At 43.7% G+C, this 21,832-nt stretch overlaps 1 protein-coding gene across 2 annotated transcripts in view; it reads left to right on the top strand.

Annotated features, from left to right (window-relative positions):
- Nucleotides 1–21,832, top strand: part of LOC147443267 (rho GTPase-activating protein 7-like) — a 92,929-nt gene that overhangs the window by 21,140 nt on the left and 49,957 nt on the right. The window contains exons 5-10 of one of the 2 annotated variants that reach the window (XM_086529175.1): nt 9–68; nt 461–531; nt 618–687; nt 843–984; nt 1,753–1,872; nt 2,132–2,209. In XM_086529175.1, the coding sequence (XP_086385301.1) occupies nt 9–68; nt 461–531; nt 618–687; nt 843–984; nt 1,753–1,872; nt 2,132–2,209 (541 nt within the window). The remainder of the gene's footprint in view (nt 1–8; nt 69–460; nt 532–617; nt 688–842; nt 985–1,752; nt 1,873–2,131; nt 2,210–21,832) is intronic. The other variant, XM_086529176.1, reaches the window with a different exon arrangement.

Genomic DNA, 21,832 nt, shown 5'->3' with positions numbered 1-21,832 from the left:
TACACCAGGTTTCATCCAATTCGTATGAGATTGGAGGACTCAAACACTTTGTAGATGGCTGCAAGCAGGTAGGTAGTGTCGTGTTGTCTTTTGCATTTGGGATGTTGTGATGGTTTGTTTAGCTATTGTAACTGCTTGATTGTGTCCTCTTGAGACTCCACTGTGCCTGGCAAGCCTACATATCCCATCGTGCTGTTGCGGGCTCCACTCCCTATGTATTGACATGGTTATGTTATTGCACATATAGCGTTGCCGCATCTTCTGTCTCGGCAACGTGCTAACATTGTCTTAGCTTAGGGTTCAGGCTGAGCAATTACTAAAGTCTGACTGTAGTCTATGCTAGGAATAGGACTGCACAGTGCAATGGACTTAACATTATAAAAGATACACAAACTGATCATCATTGCACATGCACAAAATCCCTACTGTCCTCATGTGGTTTAATTCTGTTTTGTTGCAGAACTTGCCATCTTTGAAGGGAGTTGAAGCAAATTTGGCGCTGGGTGGTATAGATTTGAACAACTCAGGAAGGTTGGTATGTTCTTGTATTTCATATTATTGTGTTTTGTAGGACAAGTCTTTCTTGTATCTAATAGTCCTTGCCATGTGCCATGTAGTGTACTTGTACGGACAGATAAGAAGCTGTTGACTGTGCTGTTTCCTGATGGGCGAGCCTTTACTTTAAAGGTATTCCAATTTTGTATGAGAGCTCAGCTTTGCAGATATAGCCTCTTTGTGCGCACATATTTTCTGTTGGGCATTGTTGTTCTTACTTGTAGTAGAAAATAGTCAAGATCTCTGTAGTCAGATTATGTACATTGCTAAAAAAAAGCTCTGTGCAGGCAGAGACCATGGAAGACTTGGATGAGTGGAAAGCTGCACTGGAAAAAGCACTTGTTACAGCTCCAAGTGCACTGCTAGTAGGTGAGGGTGGAATTTTCCGGCACGATTCTATTGATGCTGGTGATGGACTCCTTGAACAAGGTAAAGAATTCTTCTAAGAATAAATGCCGCGTAACTGAAGATAGCTTTTCTTGTCTACACATTAGTGCATCACACACCAAATGGCTAATAGCAATTGCCACATCGTAAACATTGCTACTCATGTACTCTGTAAGGGAAGTACTTATGTGGAAAGCACCTAAAAAGCAAGGTGCAATTTATTGGAGAATAATTCTTTGTGTCGAAGAAAAGTAATCAGACGTTTGCATGAAATCTTTCAATTTACTATCAGCAAACAGTACCACTAAAGCAGCTTGAGCGTAATTTGGATAAGTGCAGGTGCATAAGATGTCAATTTCTGATGAAATGCTTAGATGATTCTCCTGTTCTCAGGGCCCTTGCAACCTTTGTCTTCTTGGTTACTTTCATCGGGGCTGGTTGAAAGACAGACCACAATTAGGCCGACTAAAATTGTGCAGTTTATGTGGTAAACAAGGTTCAGAGTAGGATATATGGTCTGAAATTGAGCAGATTATCTAGTAGAACAAGGTTCAGAGTAGGATAAAAGTTATAGTTTAGCTTTGAAGCCGCCAGCTCATGTGTGCAGGTATTGCAAACTTCCAGAGTTTTACGACAATCTACTTGTGTGCATTCTACCTCTCCTGCGCTACATGCAGAGAGAGAGGAGGCCAGCTAAATTGATAGATAAATCATGTAGTTTTTGTTTGCAAGCCGGGAGTACATGTTAGGGTAGTGCAGACTTCCATTCCACTTTCAGATTAACTGTACTTGTGTGCATTGTCTCTACAGGTAGAGAAAGGAGGCCAGTTAAATCGATGGTTGTTGGAAGGCCCATACTTCTTGCATTAGAGGACATAGATGGAAGCCCTTCCTTTCTGGAAAAAGCACTTTGCTTTATAGAACAATTTGGTAAGGCCACAGAACAGAGGTTGTGCTTTGTTTGCTGAATGACTTCATGAAGTACTTTGTGATGATTGAGGTGTTAATGGACATGTATAAGTATTTTAATACATGAGCTCCACAACTATGTGCACAGGCACTTCCCCCCCCACAAACCAAAGAGAAAAAAAAAGGAATGAAAAAGAACCCACCCACCCAAGATGGCCTTCTTACTGAGGGGCTTTCCTTTTATAATGTATCTGAACTGCTGTTCAATTCTAATGTCTAGGGGTTAAAGTAGAGGGGGTGCTCAGGCAATCGGCTGATGTTGATGATGTTGACCAACGAATCCGTGATTATGAGCAAGGTATGCTTCGACTTTACCAGGAGACTTGTGCTCATGAACTTTTTATGAATTTGAGTTTTATTGTTGTACATTTTCAAGCAGTCCGTATGTGCGGCAGGAACCTCGTAATTTTATGCTGCCCAAAATATGCTGGAAGGGAACAAAACTCTACCAATTGTTTGGCTGCATGGCAATCAATTTTGTAATGTCGAGTCTGATACTTTCTTATGACATGCTTAGGAAATGGGTCCAGCCTAACCACCCAAAGTCTGCATATTGTGTAAGAGATTGCACTAGCAATTCAACTTGTTCAGAGACTTATTACGATCACAGTCAACACCTTACCCCTAGTTATTTTCTAACAGAAGTTTGGCCAATGGCTCGTCCCTTATACTGATTATCATTACGCACCAGATGATGAGAATAGTGAAGAACATGTGATAAAAGCTTGAATGCATAGACAAAATGCCTATATAAGATGCAACATGTATCCAACAACATGCAATGGTCGATCATATTCCATCTATCAATGCATAGATCGTTAATCTCTCTCATCCTTGCAGTATCAATGCCTTGCATGTTTTCAATTTGCTCGACCATGCGAAACATATGAAGTTCCTGCTTGTCCAACTGCTTTCACCGTCCCCAAAAAGTAAGGGCTCTTTACTTTCCATTCAGAAATGTCTTCTGCATAAAAATACTTGCGCAAGGCTTGGTCTGCTTGCTTGTGTGCTTGGAAGCCAAGTGCACCTGCCAAACCCCTTTCTGCAACCTTCCTCTTCTTGCTTGAGGACCCCACATTCGACTTGGAAGAGCCACTTATGTCGGTCCTTCCCTCAACATGTGGGATCATTGAAGCATCTCCTTAAGCTTGAGAAGCATCTCCTTCCAGATTATTCACCAATGCATCTACAATAGCACCTTTGTGTGGTCCATCAGGCCTTACATGTGCATACAATCTTGTGACAATCTCCGCAACATCCTCTAGCGCGTCATCACATGGGCCTCCCACACCATGGCCAGAAATGCCCAATATTTGCGCGTGGATGCAAAGGGAGCTCCATCTCAAGAATGCCCACAAAAAAACACATTCGCAAGTCCATTGCTCTCTTGGGGGGGCCTTCACTCAATGCACATACTGCCACTTCAGGCGCTTGGCCACCTGCAAGGAATCATGCCGCACACGTCACAAATTTTTGGGTACACACCCTCGTACACACACAAAGGTGACAATTATTGAAGCTCGGAGGCTCATCTTAGTAGACCCTAAATTGCGATGGAAGAGAGCCTCGGATGAAGTCCCGAACTCAGGTCGATGTCTTTTTGGCAAAGGCTTTGTGGGGGGAAGTCTCCGAAGTTGCGGGTTGTTACCGGGAAGGTGGGTAAGAGGTGGCTAACTCCTACTTCTAGGGGTTAGGACAACCTTGGAAGTGTTCTCGCACCCTTGTGAGCGTGTATGCAAGACGTGCATGTCCAGGCACTTTAGCGTATAATAGGTTTTTAACTTATCAATAAGTGACATTTTAGCCTAATTATTAGAGATCGTGGGTTTTTTATTGGCATTGCCCGACCCAGCTTTAATTCCATATATATAAGTGATCACTTCGAGATCATCAGAACATCAGTACGAAGTACCCAATGGGCAGCAACACCCTCAACAATCCTTGCATTTTTGCCTAGCAACAGCCTTTCGACGTTTTTCATCGCTCTCAAGCATCAGAAACCCTAGTGTTTTGTAGATTCGCCGCCTCCGCCTCACATTAGCCTAGTGCTGCCATTCCCAGCCATCAAGCAATCAGTCCTTAGTGTTTTATCCGCATCAGATTTCAGCCCTCAGAGTAACCAGTGTTTTTAGATTTCAGCCATTGCCTCTTCGTCATCTTTGTAGATCCAAGTCAGATCAGCCCTAGCGTTTTCAATTCTCAGCCTTAGCCTTGCAGATCCAAGCATTTACCGCAAGATCCCATCAGCATCTCAACATACAGCATTTGTGCAATCCAAAGCAAATAACTCTCTAGCGATAGAGAGGGGGGCCCTTGGAAGTGACATCAAGAAATGGTTTGGAAGATGGGATGCATGTCACTTGGTCAAGGATGCGTCGATGGACTCCCAAGTTAATGAGGCCTTCTTACAACGCCAATGTATCACGGCTTGGGAGAAATCCGAAGGTTCTCGCTTCAACCATTACACCACACACATTGCCCCAAACTACAAATCTCTCTTCTTCTCCGAACGAGGTAATCGAACCCATCCTTACATCCTTGAGCCCATCCCGTTGAGTGCGATCCGTACCATTGCCTCCATTGGTCTTAGCTCCCATTCTCTACGCTGCGAGACAGGACGTTGGGGCACTGGCGAGGAGTCTCATCGACTTTGCACCCTATGCCCTCGTCAAGTGCGAGAGAGTGAGTACCACATACTACTTGAGTGCTCAGCTTTTGACCATATTAGGTCCTCTTTTCTCCATATATTCAGCCATGAGCTCTCCCTACATACCTTCCTCTCTCAACCACGATGTAGACTCTCTATTGAGACGCTCATTTCAGCCATTTTTGAGCATCGAGAGTCACTTATGACCTCCACTCACACAACGTGACATGTTCATTTGGTCCCATAGGGCATATTTGACCTCCGAGGACGATAATAGAACTCTCTCTCTCTCTCTCATACGTCAGGGATCTGATTCAGTTGGATCCCGGGAGCACATACAACCGACAAGAGTTGGGCACGAAGATTGCTTTCTATAGAGAGCATCTTCTCCAACTAACAAAGGATGGATATGTGATGACCTGCCTATATGGACACTCATTTATCCCATGGGATACGATGTGCGATTGGTCAGATGCGCATATCATCACATCAGTTAGAGATTGAGACTGGCGGATTTAAGAGAGTATCAGGAGAGGCTAGGTTTTGCCAGTTGTGTCATATAGAACCAAAGGCACTTACATCACATTTGTCATTGTCCAATATACTATGAGATACGAGGCCACTTTCATGAAGTGGTAGAGGGGCTGGCGATGGGTGTAGCAGACCACACGAGCAGAGAGAGAGTGCGAGCGCTGTTGCAGAGAGAGAGAGGGAGAGAGAGCGTACGATATCAATTGTGTTTCTTAGGCACACAACTAAAAGCCCTATGTTTTATTATTAAGGGTACAAACTTGTGACCATATAAATGGCCTTTGAGTGTGAACACACCCAAGTATAAAAGAATGAATAAATGAGTAAGAGAGGCTATAAGAGGGCCTTTAGACCCAACAACCTCCCACTTAAAGGCCCGATGTGGTACCTTTAAGTAAGTCCCACTAAGTGTAAGCAATGCTGATGTTGTGTCCTAGCAAGACACTTAGTGAGAACATCTGCAGGGTTATCATGTGTCTTGACCTTTGTCAGTGTGACAAGGCCGTCATCCAATACCTGTTGTATAAAATGGTACCGCATATCAATGTGTTTGGTACGAGCATGGAACATGGCATTCTTAGCCAGGCATATAGCACTCTGACTATCACAACCAAGCACTGGAGCATATGCAGGAAGACCAAAGTCTCTGACCAACCTGCCAAGCCAAATAGCTTCCTTAGAAGCCTCTGTGGTTGAAATATATTCAGCCTCTGTAGTGCTCAGTGCCACAATCTTCTGTAACCTTTAACACCATGAAATAGCACCTCCAGCAAGTGTGAATACATACCCACTGGTAGACTTTCTAGTGTCAAGATCACCTGCCATGTCCGAATCACAGAATCCCCGCAATGATAGTGTACCCTTGCCATAACATATACATGTGTCCAGCGTACCTTTTAAGTACCTGAATATGCTCTTCACTGCCTCCCAATGTGGTTTGCCAGGATTAGACATGAACCTGCTAACAACTCCCTGCATAAGCAATGTCTGGTCGTGTAGCAACCATGGCATACATCAATGAACCACAAGCTGAAGCATAAGGAATGCCTTTCATAGCATGAGCAACTATATCATCTTTTGGGCAATCAAGCTTGCTAAGCTTTGTGTGCGTAGGTAAGGGCACACCAAGAGGCTTAGCGTCAGCCATATTAAATCTCTCAAGTACTTTCTTGATGTACTTGTCTTGAGAAAGGAATAAAAGACGCTTCTTTCTATCCCTCCTAATACGCATACCCAAAATATGTTCAGCTACACCCAAATCTTTCATTGAGAAAGCTGAATTCAGCTCCTTTTTCAAAGCATTCAAAGTCTCCTTATGCTTGCCAGCAATCAACATGTCATCCACATATAGGACTAGCACAATAAGACTACCATGAGGAGCCTTTTTAGTGTAAAGACAATGATCTGCTTGACTGCGTTTGAAACCATGATTGAGCATAAAAGTATCAAACTTTTTGTACCACTGTCTAGGAGCTTGTTTCAGCCCATACAAGCTGCGTTTTAGTTTGCATACCAAATGCTCTTTCCTTGGAATGACAAAGCCCTCAGGCTGCAGCATATATAGCTCCTCATCCAAGTCACCATGTAAGAAAGCAGTGATCACATCCATTTGATCAAGCTCCAAATCCAAGATAGCACATAGAGCAAACAACACACGGAGAGTAGACATCTTCACTACAGGTGAGAAGATTTCCTGGAAGTCAATGCCTTCCTTCTGTGCATAACCCTTGGCAACTAAACGCGCTTTGTATTTGGGTTTGTCATCAACACATTTGATCTTATAAACCCACTTGTTAGGAATAGCTTTCCTACCTTTGGGCAAATGCACAAGCTCCCATGTATTATTTGCATACAGTGATTGCATCTCAAATTTCATAGCAAGCTCCCACTTACTTTTGTCGTCACAAGACTGGGCCTCTTTGTATGTAAGAGGCTCTCCCTCATCAGTCAACAAAACACAATCCAAAGATGGCTGAAATCTCTCTGGTTGACGTCTCTGACGTGTAGATCTCCTCACCCAATGATCTACATTTGCCGGTAAAGGGTCTATATCCTCAGGAATGATTCTGTTATCATTTAGCGGCTGATCTTCAGCATTTATACCTTGCTGTAAATCATTTTCAGCCTGTTGGTCATTGTGCTCTACCCCATTTTGTGCATCTATTTGCTATCCTTTTTCTTCTGGCTGTTGCACAAATGGTTGCTGCTCATTTTCAGCATCAATACGCACCATATTTTCAACCAAGGAAGGCTTTATGGCTAGCTGGTCATTATGAAATTTCACCCTCTTTTATCATGGTCTACATGTGTAGCATTTTGGAGCAATTTAGCCTCATTAAATACTACATCTCGGCTGCGTACAACCTTCCTGTAATCAGGTAGCCATACTCTGTAACCCATCTCACCCTCATCTCCATAACCCATGAAGATGCCTCTGATGGATTTCATGTCTAGCTTAGTCCTCTGATCTACAGGCACATGGACAAATGCCTCGCAGCCAAAAACACGCAAATGGTCATATGAAGCAGGTTTGCCAGACCAAACCTCTTCGGGGATGCCATTGTCCACAACACGATTTGGAGAACGGTTGCATACATGAACTGCAGTTTTCAAAGCCTCTCCCCAAAATTCTTGCGGAAGATTAGCTGTGGACAACATGCAACGTATCCTCTCACAAATTGTGCGGTTATATCTCTCAGCCACGCCATTAGATGATGGATTATAAGGGGCTGTTAACTCCCTTTTAATACCATGCATCTCACAAAAACCATTAAATTCACGTGATACATACTCTCCCCCATTATCTGTTCTTATGGCCTTTAACTTGAGACCCTTTTGTGTGGTCACAAAAGCATGGAATCTTCTTAAAGCGTCAAAGACATCACTCTTGTTTTTAAGTACATACACCCAAGTCTTTCTACTGAAATCATCAATGAAAGATACAAAATAGCGTGCACCACCATGCGAGTTCACAGGCATAGTGCAAACATCTGAATGTACTAAATCAAGAGCATGCAACTTTTTAGAGACACCAGACGAATAAGAGAACTTTACTTGTTTACCATAGATACAATCTTTACAAAATTCAAGGCAAGGACCTTTTACATCAAATCTCCCAAGAGAGGAGAGAACCTGTAGTCCTTTCTTACTCATATGGCCAAGTCTCTTATGCCAAAGTTCCATTGGACAATGAACTTCAGCCATAGCAACAAACTTGCCAGGTAAGGCCTTGCAATGCAAATAGTATAAAGTTCCCCTTTTGCTGCCCTTCACAATCAACATAGATCCCTTTTGTATTTTCCAAGAGCCACCACCAAAAGTAGTGAAGTAGCCCTTTACATCCAGCTGCCCAATTGATAGTAGACTCTTCTTAATGCCAGGCACATACCTAACATCATGCAAAACAAGTTCTTGGCCATTTTCCAAAGCCAAGTGAATGGTGCCAACACCCTCAATGTCACATGCATAGTTGTTACCCAAGTAAACTTTACCTAGGTTACCTGTAGCGTATGTGGCAAAAGACTCCAAAGAAGGAGTTACATGAAATGAGGCACCACTGTCTACTATCCAAGACTGGGACAACCCATCATGTGTTGAAAGCAAAGCGTCAATAAGATCTGGCTTCGTGATATACATATCACTTGCCATAGCTACAACATCATCAAAGACACTCGAAGCTATGACAAGTGCTTCGTCCACATCAACAATTTCCTCTATGACCACACTAGAGGCCACATTGGCCTTGCCAACATCCTTAGTAGAAGAGGAGGTGTCATCATCACCTTTAGCATCTTTTGCATCCTTTTTCTTCTTACCTTGCCTGCTGCTTCTTCCTCTCAAGCTCTTGCTTGTAAAATCTGCAGTCAGGCTTTTTATGCCCTTTGCGTCCACATTGATAGCAAGTTATATCTTGAGATTTTCCCTTGCTCTTACTTCTACTCTTGCCCCTGTTAGCTACATTGTTCCTTTTCTCTGACCTGCCCCTTACATGATAAGCTGTGCCACTGCCTTCACCAATGGCTTTCCTCCTAATCTCCTCATTGAGAATGGAGCCTCTTACACCATCATAGGTCAAAGCAGCATTGTTTTACAATGACACAACAAGCGCTTCCCAGCTGTCGGGCAAAGTCATCTAAAGAAAGATAGCTTTCAACTTGTCATCAAATGGTTGCAGCCTTGAATCCTGAAGTTGACTCAAAACACCTGTAAACGCATTCAAATGCTCAGATGCAGGCTTTGCCTCATCCAATTCCATGTTTACAAGTTTCCGCATGAGATGAACTTGATTCACAGGAGTTTTATTCTCATACGTACTAGTCAACTTCTGCCAAATAGCATGTGCAGTGTCAAGACGCTTAATATCAGTAAGCACATCATCTGACACAACCATTTTGATATAAGCAATAGCCTTTTTGTTCAGCTTTGCCCAATCTGCATCTGACAAGTTTTCAGGTTTTGCTGCGAGCAATGCATCTTCACAATCTTTAAGGAATAGAATGCCTTGCAGTCTTTCCTTCCACAAATCAAAGCCAGTGCCATCAAATCTTTTGATTTCCATCAAAGACTTTGACTCACTGCTACTTGTAGATGCATTGGAAGCCATTTCGATACAAAATAGACAAAAAATAACTACTGTAATTTTATAACAGCAGGCTGCAAGTTGCAATTTTAGCCTCTTACAAGCTCAGAGAACACTATAGAAGTGCAAGGAAACGTAACACTGGGTTACAAACACTTTATCCAAAGTGTACAGCAGTAAAAGAGATAAATTTCAGTAGTAAATACTGAAATTTCAGCACACACATGAAGCGTACATCCTGTGCATGAATGCTGCCACTTCAGCAGTAAAACCAAAGTGCATTTGCAACAACCTCAAACCTGCAACTGAGGTAAAAGCTGCTGCAAAATGTATTTTCAGCAATACATAGACTCAATGGGAAGCATCCACAAGTAAATACATGTGTTTACTGTCACATAAACCTCTGTATATGTGAGAGAGGTCTCAAACTCTGCTCAATTGTACCACAAATTGCAATACATGACACAAAACGTCCAGAATTGCATCACATTTGCAAAAGCCCCAAAAGTTAGAGCACAATTTGCTGAAATTTCTAAAAAATCAGCAAAAAGCCCTCAATTTCTCAACTCGAATCCCCGAGAATTTCTCCTGTAATTACACCTGTAGGCGTAGACTTGAATAATCTTGCACTAATGTGCAAAACCCCCAAGCTTAAAGTGACAATTTGCTTAAATTTACTGAAATTTCAGCAAATAGGGCAAAATCCCCAATTCTCCGGGTGGATTGGCGTTGCCCAAAGTGTCCCAAGTGTACCTGTAACACTTGTGCTTGCTGTAATTAACAGATAAAACCTGTTTTTGAAGAGAAACAGCCCGAAATGACCTGTTTTCAACCTGTTTTCAGCATATAAGCACTTGTGGGCTGAGGTATTGTCTTCCCTGAGTCCGGGGAGGAGAGAGAAAACATCTGTGCTTGCTGTTTTTAGAGAGAGAAAACTGCGCAGGAGAGAGAAAATGAAGATTTCTCGCGAGGGAATGCGCGCGGAAGTAGGGAACTTGGCTCTGATACCAGTTTGAAGTGGTAGAGGGGCTGGCGATGGGTGTAGCAGACCACTCGAGGAGAGAGAGAGAGTGCGAGCGCTGTTGCAGAGAGAGAGGGAGAGAGAGTGTACGATATCAATTATGTTTCTTAGGCACACAACTAAAAGCCCTATGTTTTATTATTAAGGGTACAAACTTGTGACCATTTAAATGGCCTTTGGGTGTGAACACACCCAAGTATAAAAGAACGAATAAATGAGTAAGAGAGGCTATAAGAGGGCCTTTAGACCCAACATTTCATTGTCTATAGAGAGGGCTTTGGACCGCTGGCTACAGTCATGAGATATCAGGCTTAGAGATGCCTCGGGTTGTTTTCATTAAAGTTGCGTAGATAGAGGGAGAGTCCCTTGACAAGATCAGGCAGTGGGAGACAATCATAGAGGGAGATCATTGACTTATTTAGAGTAGGACTTGGCGGTCAGATGAGCAAGCCTCATAGCAGACCTCATAGCCCACCTATACCAGAGGTATATTAGCTGATAGAGCCATTGAGCTCGAGAGAGCTAGACGTTCATGTCTACGAGGGCGACCACGACATTGACGGAGGCTCCAGCAGAGGATGAGGACTATTCTAGCACGACATGGGAGACGTCTAGTACGACTATTTTACGGACATTGATGATGCTCTTCAGCGATTGATGCAATATTTTCTTGGACAATCCCCGATGTCGGGCATCCTTGGACATTGTTGATGATGACGATTTTAGTTTTTTACTTTACTTCATTACTTCATTTTTATTTTGTACCTAGACATTGTATTGGATCCACCAAGATTGTATCAAATTGGTCTCATAGGTCATTTTGGCCTTTTGAAGATGTTTAATATAACATTTCATTTCTCTCTCTCTCTCTCTCTCTCTCTCTCTCTCTCTCTCTCTCTCTCTCCTGCACCTTATAGCAACCATTCCAATAGCACTATGGCAGCGTGGTACTTATGACAACTGAAGATTCCTCTCAATTTGTTTCAACAAATGAAAGCTCACTACAACATTCCTTAGGCATGGTAAACATGTCAAAGGGAAAAACTCTCTCTCTGCCAGTACAACTTTTTACAGAGGAGGACATTGACGATGCTCTTCAGAGACCAATGCAGTACATTCTCGGATAGTGCCGTGCCCGATGCCGGGCATCCTTGGAGACTGATGTTCGTTTTAGTTGTTATTTTACTTCATTTTATTCTGTACCCAGACATTGTGTTAGATCCACCAAGATTGTATAAGTTTAGTCTCATGAGTCTGACTGACAAAGCCATTGAGCTAGATGCCCAAGTTTAGGAGGGTCACACGACATTGACGGATGCTCCATTAGAGGATTGGGACTATTCTAGCACGACATGGGAGACGTCCGGTACGACTATTTACAGAGGAGGACATTGAAGATGCTCTTCAACGATTGATGCAGTACATCCTCGGACAACGCCCGATGCCAGACATCCTCAAACATTGATGTTTATTGAAACCGGCCCGTGGGGCGGTAGGCTTTGGCTTTCACCCGAAATTCTTTACTTTAGACACACACACAAAGCACTTTGCAAAGAGAACCTGCGACAGGAATTAACACTTGAATACACACACGGCTTGGAAGCTAGAATGCCCCGCGCAGACGCTGACAACCTGTAGGTCCCAAAATTGGCGCCCCTTTCGATATTTCTTTATTCTTTGAAAGGGTAAATTACAAAGCAGAGTCCTGGGAATCCTTTACGTGTATCCCTCTAGATACTACTTGATTTGGCCAAATTTCGGCAGCATAACAACCCAGCTAGAACTCACTTCCACTGGCGTATACCCTCTGATTCCAGCCCAAAAACAGTAAATTCAGCTCGCTGTATTTACTGGTTTTTGCCTTGTTTTCAGCCCCAAACAGTCCCTTAGCTGTCCTCTACCAGTGGGGCACGATTACCAAGGGTTCTGGTGTCTGCATGGCTGAAAAAACAGTATTTTCTGCGCTTACACAGCACTGAATTTGCACCTGTACAGTGAGGTTATGACCCTCACCAGTGCCTGCTTTGGAGTAGCAGCTAGCTACCACTGTTCCTGCTCAAGGAGGCTCTTGCCTCGGCACAAAAGCATGAACCCACTCAGCTGTACATCAGTCAAATGAAGAGCCCTCTTGTGGGGCATCACATAACTGCACGTAGGGGAGAGAGAGAGAGCAGTGTGTAGCGTGCAGGGCATCACTCCTAGCACCACACTGTACATGAGAGGGAAAGAAAGCACTCCATAGCTCTTAACTTGTGACAAAAACCGAAATGAGGCCTCCCCTAGTAAGAGGCAAGTCCATGAAAATCTGCCACTTGGCTCATTTACAAGCATTTTCCCGTTTCGGGTTTGCCGCTTAAAAATCTCCCAATTGGTTGCCTAGTTGACTTCGCGACAGAGTTGTAAAATGTTTCCTAGTCATACCGGAGGTAATGACGCGAACACATTTCACGGCCCAATAGCAGTTCCCTAAATTTTAGGAAATGATTTCGTTGGGCTCCCACTGGTCATCTTACCATATATCCTCATTGGGGCCGCATCCAAAAGTGCAACGTGGCCTAATTGTCGGATACTTTCTGTTGGTAGTCCCACCTTGACTTATGCCTTTATTGAGTTCACTTCCTAGTATCCACCAACTTGCTAACTGCGACGGGGGTCCTATATGATCTTGCTCTGAGCCTAAACATCCTCTTACTATACGAATTCCAGGGTCGACCACTTCCCATCTGCGGGTGAAACTACCGTTCACATTGGCCATACAATGTCCGACCGTTTGCTACTTCAAAAAGAGGGTCTCAAAATTAAAGCAAAAACAATTGGAAAGAAACCAACAACTAAGGTTAGGAGTTGCCACGTCCTCGTGACATAGTTAACAGTTGCCACGTCCCTGTGACATACCCCCCTCTTGAAATCGCAAACGTCCTCGATTGCATACTATAAATACATGCCACTGATGATCTTGTGTCATTAACACTCTTTTATCATCGCATGTATCCGCAAGAAAGGTCATAACACATAGATACAAATGACTTAATGAGGCCTTCATACTTTTGTCATTTCTATCTATTACACTGAATTCATATGTACATTTGATGTACTAGCTCTATCATTACCCCTCCTTTGCACACGTTGGGTTGGAGCATAGGTAGGTTGTAACCCAAAGGCTTCAAGGTAAAGCTGCAATACATTTGGTGACTCTGACTGTTCATGCTCTTCCATCCACTTTGCATCCATAGGCAGATAGTTCTTGAACTTCACCAAATAGCGTCTTGCAACTTGTCCTTTAACTTTTCTGTCCTTATGTGCCAAAACTTGCTCAGTACCAGGATCTCATCAAGTTCTTCAACTTCTGGCTGATCCTCATCTGGCATATCTTCTGGCACATCACCCACGAAGGGTCTTAAAAGACTCACGTGAAACGCATTATGAATCTTCCACGCATCAGGAAATTTCAGCCTAAGCCACATCGCTGATCTTGTCAAGCACTTGAAAAGGCCCATAGTAACGCTCGTTGAGCTTAGGAAATAGCCGTTCCTTGCCCTTCATCTTCTTTAACCTTGCCTTTTCGAACCTTAACAGAACCCAATCACCAGGTGATAATAGCAATTCACGACGGTGACGATCAACAGCCTTTTTCTGTTTTGCCCGAGTCTTCTCCAAGGCAACTTTAATTTTCTTATACATTTCATCCATGTTCTCAACATATCGATCCGCCTCAAAGATCTTGTCCTTTGTATGCAAAATGGGAGGAACTTTTCTGACGCCTTCAACAATCTCAAAAGGTGCTTTACCAGTAGACGAATGCACCGTATTATTGTACGCATACTCAAGCATAGGCAAATACTGTTCCTACTTGCCCTTATCATCTGAACATAGCATTTAAGCAGATCTAAGACAATAGAATTAGCCTCTTTTGACTGTCCATCAGTTTGTGGATGAAACAAAGACGAGAACTTGAGCGTAGTGCCCATGTTCTCAAACAATCCTCTCTAGAACAAATTGGTCATGCGAGGATCACGATCACTGATATTCGATTGTGGCATACCATGGTACTTAAAACACATTGTACATGAACAAGCGTGCCATCTGATCAGATTTTATCTTCTTTCTGACAGGGATAAAATGGGCCTGCTTGTTGAACCTGCAGATAATGGTCCATATACCATCATTCTCGGTTGGCGTTCTTGGAAGATCAAAGATAAAGTCCATAGCAATGCTTTCCCATGGCTTATCCGGAATTGGCAGTGGTTGTAACAGCCCTGGTGCCTTTTGCCTATCAAACTTGATCTTTTTGGCAAATTAAGCATGCTCGCACAAAGGCATCCACATCTCTCCTCAAGGTAGGCAATAGAAGAATGTCTCTACCGCTTTAACTGTCGCATCAATACCACGATGCCCTGCATACGATGGGACATGACTCTCTTCCATGACCTTATGTCGCAGTGGCCTAGTGACACAAAGTCTGCCATGCATCATCATCAAACCATCTCTGAGGAGGTAGTGCTCATGATGTTGGCCCTCTTGTAACTGTTCGAAGATCCTTGCAAAATCTTTATGAGCAGTATACTATTCCTTCATGTCATCTAGCTCATGATGATAAGGAATTGACACAACTGAAATTTGTGGCTTCCTTGATAACGCATCAGCCACAACATTCTTCTTGCCTTCCACATGCATAATCTGGCAGTGGAACATAGAAAGAATGTTTGCCCATCGCATATGCTTTTCGGATAACTTTGACTTTGTCGAGAAGTATCGCAAGGTCTGATGATCTGTTTGGACAACAAAATCAGCACCTAAGAGGTAGTGCTTCCAGCTAAAAAGCGCATGAATGACGGCCAAGAGCTCTTTCTCATAGACTTGCATAGTCCTCTCTGGCCCTTGTAAAATTCGGCTTTCATAAGCTACTACCCGTCCATCTTGCATTAGCACTGCTCCGATGCTACTGCCACACGCGTCACACTGGACCACAGATGACTTCCTGAGATCCGGCAAAACAATCACGGGATCTGAAGTCAACTTTTCGTTTAAGAGACTAAAAGCTGAAATCTCTTTTTGGGCCCATCTGAAAGTGACCTCTTTCTTTTGCAAAGCATGAAGAGGCGATGCTATCTCTGCAAAATTTTTGATAAACCTTCTATAGTAGAAACACAATCCCAAGAAGCTTCTGACATCGTGCACAGTCTTCAAGTCTGGCCATGTCTTAATAGCTTCGACCTTTGCGAGATCCATTCTGACACCATCCTTTGAGACTAGGAAGAATTCACTGTTCTTAGGATTGACAAGTAGCTTGACTACGCAGCTCTTCGGACACAATGATCAAGTGACGCCTATGCTCCTCTTCATTCTTCGAATAGACTATCATGTCATCAAAGAATATTCCAACAAACTGTTGATGCGAGTGGAAAATTCGGTCCATCATTACGTTGAATGTGGCAGGAGCATCTGTTAGACCAAACGGCATCACTAGAAACTCATAAAGACCAAATGTCGTTCTAAACGTAGTGTTGTGTACATCCTCTGGCCTTGTACGAATATGATGGTACCCACTCTTAAGGTCTATCTTGCTGAAAATTACAGCACCCTCTAAATGATCGAGAATATCATCAATTCGAGGAATAGAAAACCTATTCTTGATGGTATTCTTATTCAACGCACGGTAATCAATACACACGCGCCATGAGCCATCCTTCTGTTGCACTAGGAGCACTGGGGAGCAAAAGGGTGAAGAACTAGGTTGAATCAGCCCCTTCTCTAATAACTCCTCAACATGGCCCATAATCTCTTTCTGCTGTGCCGCGCTAACCCTGTAGGGAGGTCTATTTGGTGGGCTAGACCCTGGCACCAAATCTATCCGATGGTCCTCAGGTCTCTCTGGTGGCAATTGCGACGGTAATGAATCAGAAAAACAGTCACTAAACTTTTGCAAAAATGATGACCTTTCTTTATCTAACACAGATAAGTTTGACTGATCACTATCTGAAACATCACGTGCAAAAATCAAGTACACAGAAAGATGATTCTTTATTACAGAAGTGATAGCAGAAGCAGATACAATAGGGACTGACTCTCCTTTTAGCTTTACATCCAAGATGTGAGTTTTGCCCCTATGCTGTACAGTGATCTTTTTGTTGTAGGCATCCAAGACTCCATGCACTCGGAACATCCACGGAATCCCCAACAAGGCATCACATCCTTCCAGCGGCATGATGTAGAACTCTTCTGTGTCCACATACGATTGAATATGCAGATGCAGCTTTCTAATAATGAGAGTTACACATTGAGAGGCCAAGACATGCCAACCCTGCCTCTGTTGTGTACCCCATCTCTTCAGCTCTGATGCCCAGCTTCATAGCTAACTCTGGTGAGATAAAGTTGGCTTTGGCACTTGGATCAAAGAAGATGAGTGCCGTCTGATCCCTAACTTTACCCCATGTCCTGCATGACTCATTGGCATCTGTACTGGGCCTGTCACTTACCATGTCTGGCACCAAACCTGTCGTGGGTTTAGGCTTCTTTCCTTTCTGGTCTTCTTTATCATCCGAGTCGGCTGGTCTTTTCCTTTGTGGACAATTGGTAGCAAAGTGACCAGGCTGCTTGCATATAAAGCATTTATTTTTAGCCATTAGGACCTTCTTTTCCTTGAGCGACTTGCGCACAAAAGACCTCCTTTCTTGTTTCTTTGCCTGCGCCCCAAAAGTCCCGGCTGAATCCTTGTCTTTGGTGGCCTTTTCTGACCCCTGTGGCGCTTCAGGAGCCGTTTTCACAAAGGGCTTCTTCGCTGAATTTTTCTTTTGCTCCCCTCCTTTCTTGTTGCTCGGTAACCCACTGTCCTCTCCTTTCAACAAGGCAAGACCAGTGTTAGCAAGTTCCATAAGGTGAGTGAGGGTAGCCACTTTGTTCTTGGTAAAGTAATCGCAAAGCCCTTTAGGCAGCCCATAACAGTACTTCTCTATCTGCTCTGTCAATGGCACAAATCTGTAGGAGGTCATTGAGAGTAACGCTTTACAAAACCTCCGATTGTACTCCAGCAAGCTCTTGGATGTAGCCGAAGTAAGCTGGTGCCAATCTGTCATGACGTCGGCTTCAAATTCATTTGACAGCCAAGCAGATGCAAACATTTGCTTGAAGTAAACCCAAGTGGCGGGTGCCTGTCCTTGCATTAACAATGTCGTCCACCATGTAAGCGCATTGTCCTTTAAGAAAGTGGCAACTTTCTTGACTTTTGAGGCCTTTGTAAAATTCCCTCCTGCATAAGCTGTATCAAACTGCTCGAGGAAAGTGAGAGCCTTTGTCAAGTACCGAACTTTACAGTTGCACCACCTTCTTTGTAAGCTTTCGGCTTCTCCAGTGCCCCCAAGTTGTCATAAGGAATGGTCTGCAACATGGGCACTGTAGTAGGCATGATCGGCACATCTTGGCCATTCATATTTTGCATCAGAGGTGCGATATCTGACTGCTGTCCAGAAAAACCAGCCATGCCAAAATGATCCTGTGGCACCCCAAACTGGCCCTGGTTGCATTGAAAAGCTTGCTGCATGCCGATACTACCATACATGGGGTTTGGCATCATGCCTTGCATACCCCCAAACACTGTTCCTGGCATGTACGGCTGACTTCCAGGCGGATAACCAGCCATACTTTGGAACATTGATCCACCCCCGAAATACCCAGGATGTACCGTGGGTGGTGGAAGAACTGGGTGCATTGCCTGGTAACCAGTTCCTTGTCCATTCAAGACAGCATGCGGGCTCTGAAAGGTGGCGGGCTGAACTGGCATAACCTGTGGAACAGCCACTTGTTCAAGCACGGGAGGAATCTGTTTTGGAGCCCCTGACTGTGCAACATGCGAGTGTTCCCTATCCTACCGAGTCGCATTAAGTACTTGGGCTTGAGTCTCAACAAGCTCCGTACGCGGTGTAGGTTGCCTATTTTGCTGTTGCACTGGTGGCGCTTGCAAGGACTCCATAAACCTTGGATTCTGCACCAGTTGCGAAAAGACATTCACCCCGGCAACTAGCTGAGTCCTGAACGCATCATCCTCAAGTTGCCCAGTCATAAAGCCCTGTACTACTAGAGGGACATTCACATTAATAGGAGGTACAGTCTGACGTGGAGCTCTCGCCAATCTCAAAGACCATAGGAATCTCCTGCCTATCCTTCGAAGAGGAACCCTCTTCTATAATGCCCTTCCCTTTGTCGGCCATAGTGTAATCCCGCGTTTCTGTTCTCTGTGTCTTTACCCAAAACAACCGAGGCTAACTCTTTGAGGAAAAAGTGATTGATGTCCCGGCAACGGAACCTTGAAACCGGCCTATGGGGCGGTAGGCTTTGGCTTTCACTCGAAATTCTTTACTTTAGACACACACACATGATGAGTGCGCGGCAGTGTGTGCAAGTGATAGAGCACGCGAAGATGTGCACGCCTTGAGGCTTGAAGCGGAGGCACTGTGCTGCAGAAGGGAAGCGCTAGCAGAACGAAGAGGGAGAGAGAGAGAGAGCTCACGTTTTTGGGGAAAACTCAATAAGTGAGTTTTGGGTTTTCCCACTTTCAAGGGGTTATTTAGGCCTTTAACCCAACAACCTTCCACTTAAAGGCATAAATGACGTCTTTAAGTTAACCAACTCCCACCAGCTGTATGCAATGCTCATGCTGAGCCTTAGCAAGACTCTTGGTGAGAACATCTGCAGGGTTATCCTGTGTATGGAACTTAGTCAAGCTGACTAGACCATCCTCCAATACTTGTCGTATGAAGTGGTACCGCACATCTATGTGTTTGGTACGCGCATGAAACATGGCATTTTTAGCTAAATAGACAGCACTCTGGCTATCACAACCCAACACAAGTGTATGAGCAAGCATGCCAATTTCTTTTGCAAGTACTGCCCAACCAAATGGCCTCTTTTGAAGCCTCTGTGGCTGAAATATATTCAGCCTCAATAGTACTCAATGCCACAATTTTCTGTAACCTAGAACACCAAGAGACTGTACCACCAACAATGGCAAATACATATCCATTGGTAGATTTCCTGGTATCCATGTCACCTGCCATGTCTGCATCACAATATCCCTGCAACTTTAAGTCACTTTTGCCATAACAGATACACTTTGATTGTGTACCTTTCAAATATCTCAGAATGCATTTGACAGCTTCCCAATGCGCTTTGCCAGGATTCGACATGTATCGACTAACAACTCCCACTGCATAAGCAATGCCGGGACGAGTGGCAACCATAGCATACATAAGAGAACCACAAGCTGATGCATAAGGGATTCCTTTCATTTCTTTCAATGCCACCTCATCCTTTGGGCAATCTGCTTTGCTAAGCTTAGTGTATGGAGGTAAAGGTACTCCAAGAGGCTTAGCATCAGCCATATTAAACCTGTCAAGTACTTTTGCAATGTACCTTTCTTGAGATAAAAACAACAATTTCAGCTTTCTATCTCTTTTAATACGCATGCCCAAAATATGCTCCGCATCGCCCAAATCCTTCATAGCAAATGTTGAATTTAGCTTACGTTTCAGAGCATCAAGACTAGTCTTATGTTTTCCGGCAAGCAGCATGTCATCAACATAGAGAACAAGTATGATGGGACTACCATCTTCATCCCTTTTCGTATACAAACAATGATGTGCATGGCTGCGTTTAAAGCCTTGAGACAGCATAAAAGTGTCAAACTTCTTATACCACTGCCGTGATGATTGTCTCAAACCATACAGAGCCCTTTTCAGTTTGCATACAAGTTCCTCACGTCTAGGAACTACAAAACCTTCAGGTTGTTTCATGTATATGTCCTCTTCAATGTCACCGTGCAAAAACGTTGTCTTTACATCCATTTGATTCAATTCCAAATCAAGCACCGCAACGAGAGCAAAAAGGACACGTAAGGTTGTAAGCTTTACAACGGGTGAAAAGATTTCTTGAAAATCAATTCCTTCTTTCTGTGCATATCCTTTTGCAACCAATCTTGCCTTGTACTTGGGTTTTTCATACACAATCTTAATCTTGTATATCCATTTGTTAGGAAGAGCCTTTCTCCCTTTAGGCAATGGCACAAGATCCCAAGTATCATTTGCATACAAGGATTTCATTTCCTCTTGCATTGCAAGCTCCCACTTACTGCTTGACTCACATGTCTTTGCCTCTTTATACGTAAGAGGCTCTCCCTCATCTGTCAACATAATGTAATGCAAAGAGGGATCATATCTACTCACAGTCCGTCCGTCTTGGACGAGTAGACCGCCTCACCCAATGATCCACATTATCCGGTAATGGGTCTACATAAGGTGGCATAATAAAATCATCAACAATGGGCTGGTGTACATCATTTTCAGCACCATTTTCAGCATTGTTCGTGGCTGCAAATGCCCTTCAAGACCCTCAATTTGCTGTCCAACATCATTTGGCTCAAACACCACTGGATCATCTATATTTTCAGCCATATGTGGTGCATCCTGAGGGTCAAAAATAGGCCTAATAGGTGGTTGGTCATGCTGAAATTTGACCCTTTTATGGTCATGCTTTGAGGCACAATTGTTTTGAAGCAGCCTTGCCTCATTAAAAACAACATCCCGGCTGCGTACAACCCTTCTGAGCTGAGGTAACCAAATTCTGTAACCCATTTCGCCTTCTTCACCATATCCCATGAAGAGGCCTTTAATGGACTTGGCATCTAGTTTACTCCTCAACTCAGGTCTAACATGCACAAAAGCCTCGCAACCAAAAATGTGTAAGTGATCATATGAAGTAGGCTTGCCAGACCAAACCTCTTCAGGGATGTCACCTTTCAAAGACATTTGAGGGGATCGATTGCATATATGCACTGCAGTTTTCAAAGCTTCTCCCCAAAATCCATGAGAGAGATTAGCTATGGACAGCATGCATCTCACCCTCTCACAAAGTGTCCTATTGAATCTTTCAGCCACATCATTAGAAGAGGGGCTGTATGGCACAATAAGCTCCCTCTGAATGCCCAAATTTTCACAAAATTTGTTAAATTCAGCACTTGTGAACTCCCCCCCATTGTCCGTACGCAAGCATTTTAGCTTTCTATCTGTTTGGGTGGTCACAAATGCATGAAATCTCTTAAATGCAGCAAAGGCTTCATCCTTAGATTTAAGCAAATAAACCCAATTTTTTCTAG

The sequence above is a fragment of the Adiantum capillus-veneris genome, chromosome 14, assembly GCF_014529385.1.
Source record: "Adiantum capillus-veneris isolate H3 chromosome 14, ASM1452938v2, whole genome shotgun sequence".
NCBI lineage: Eukaryota > Viridiplantae > Streptophyta > Polypodiopsida > Polypodiales > Pteridaceae > Adiantum > Adiantum capillus-veneris.
This window is presented reverse-complemented; position numbering and strand designations above follow the sequence as displayed.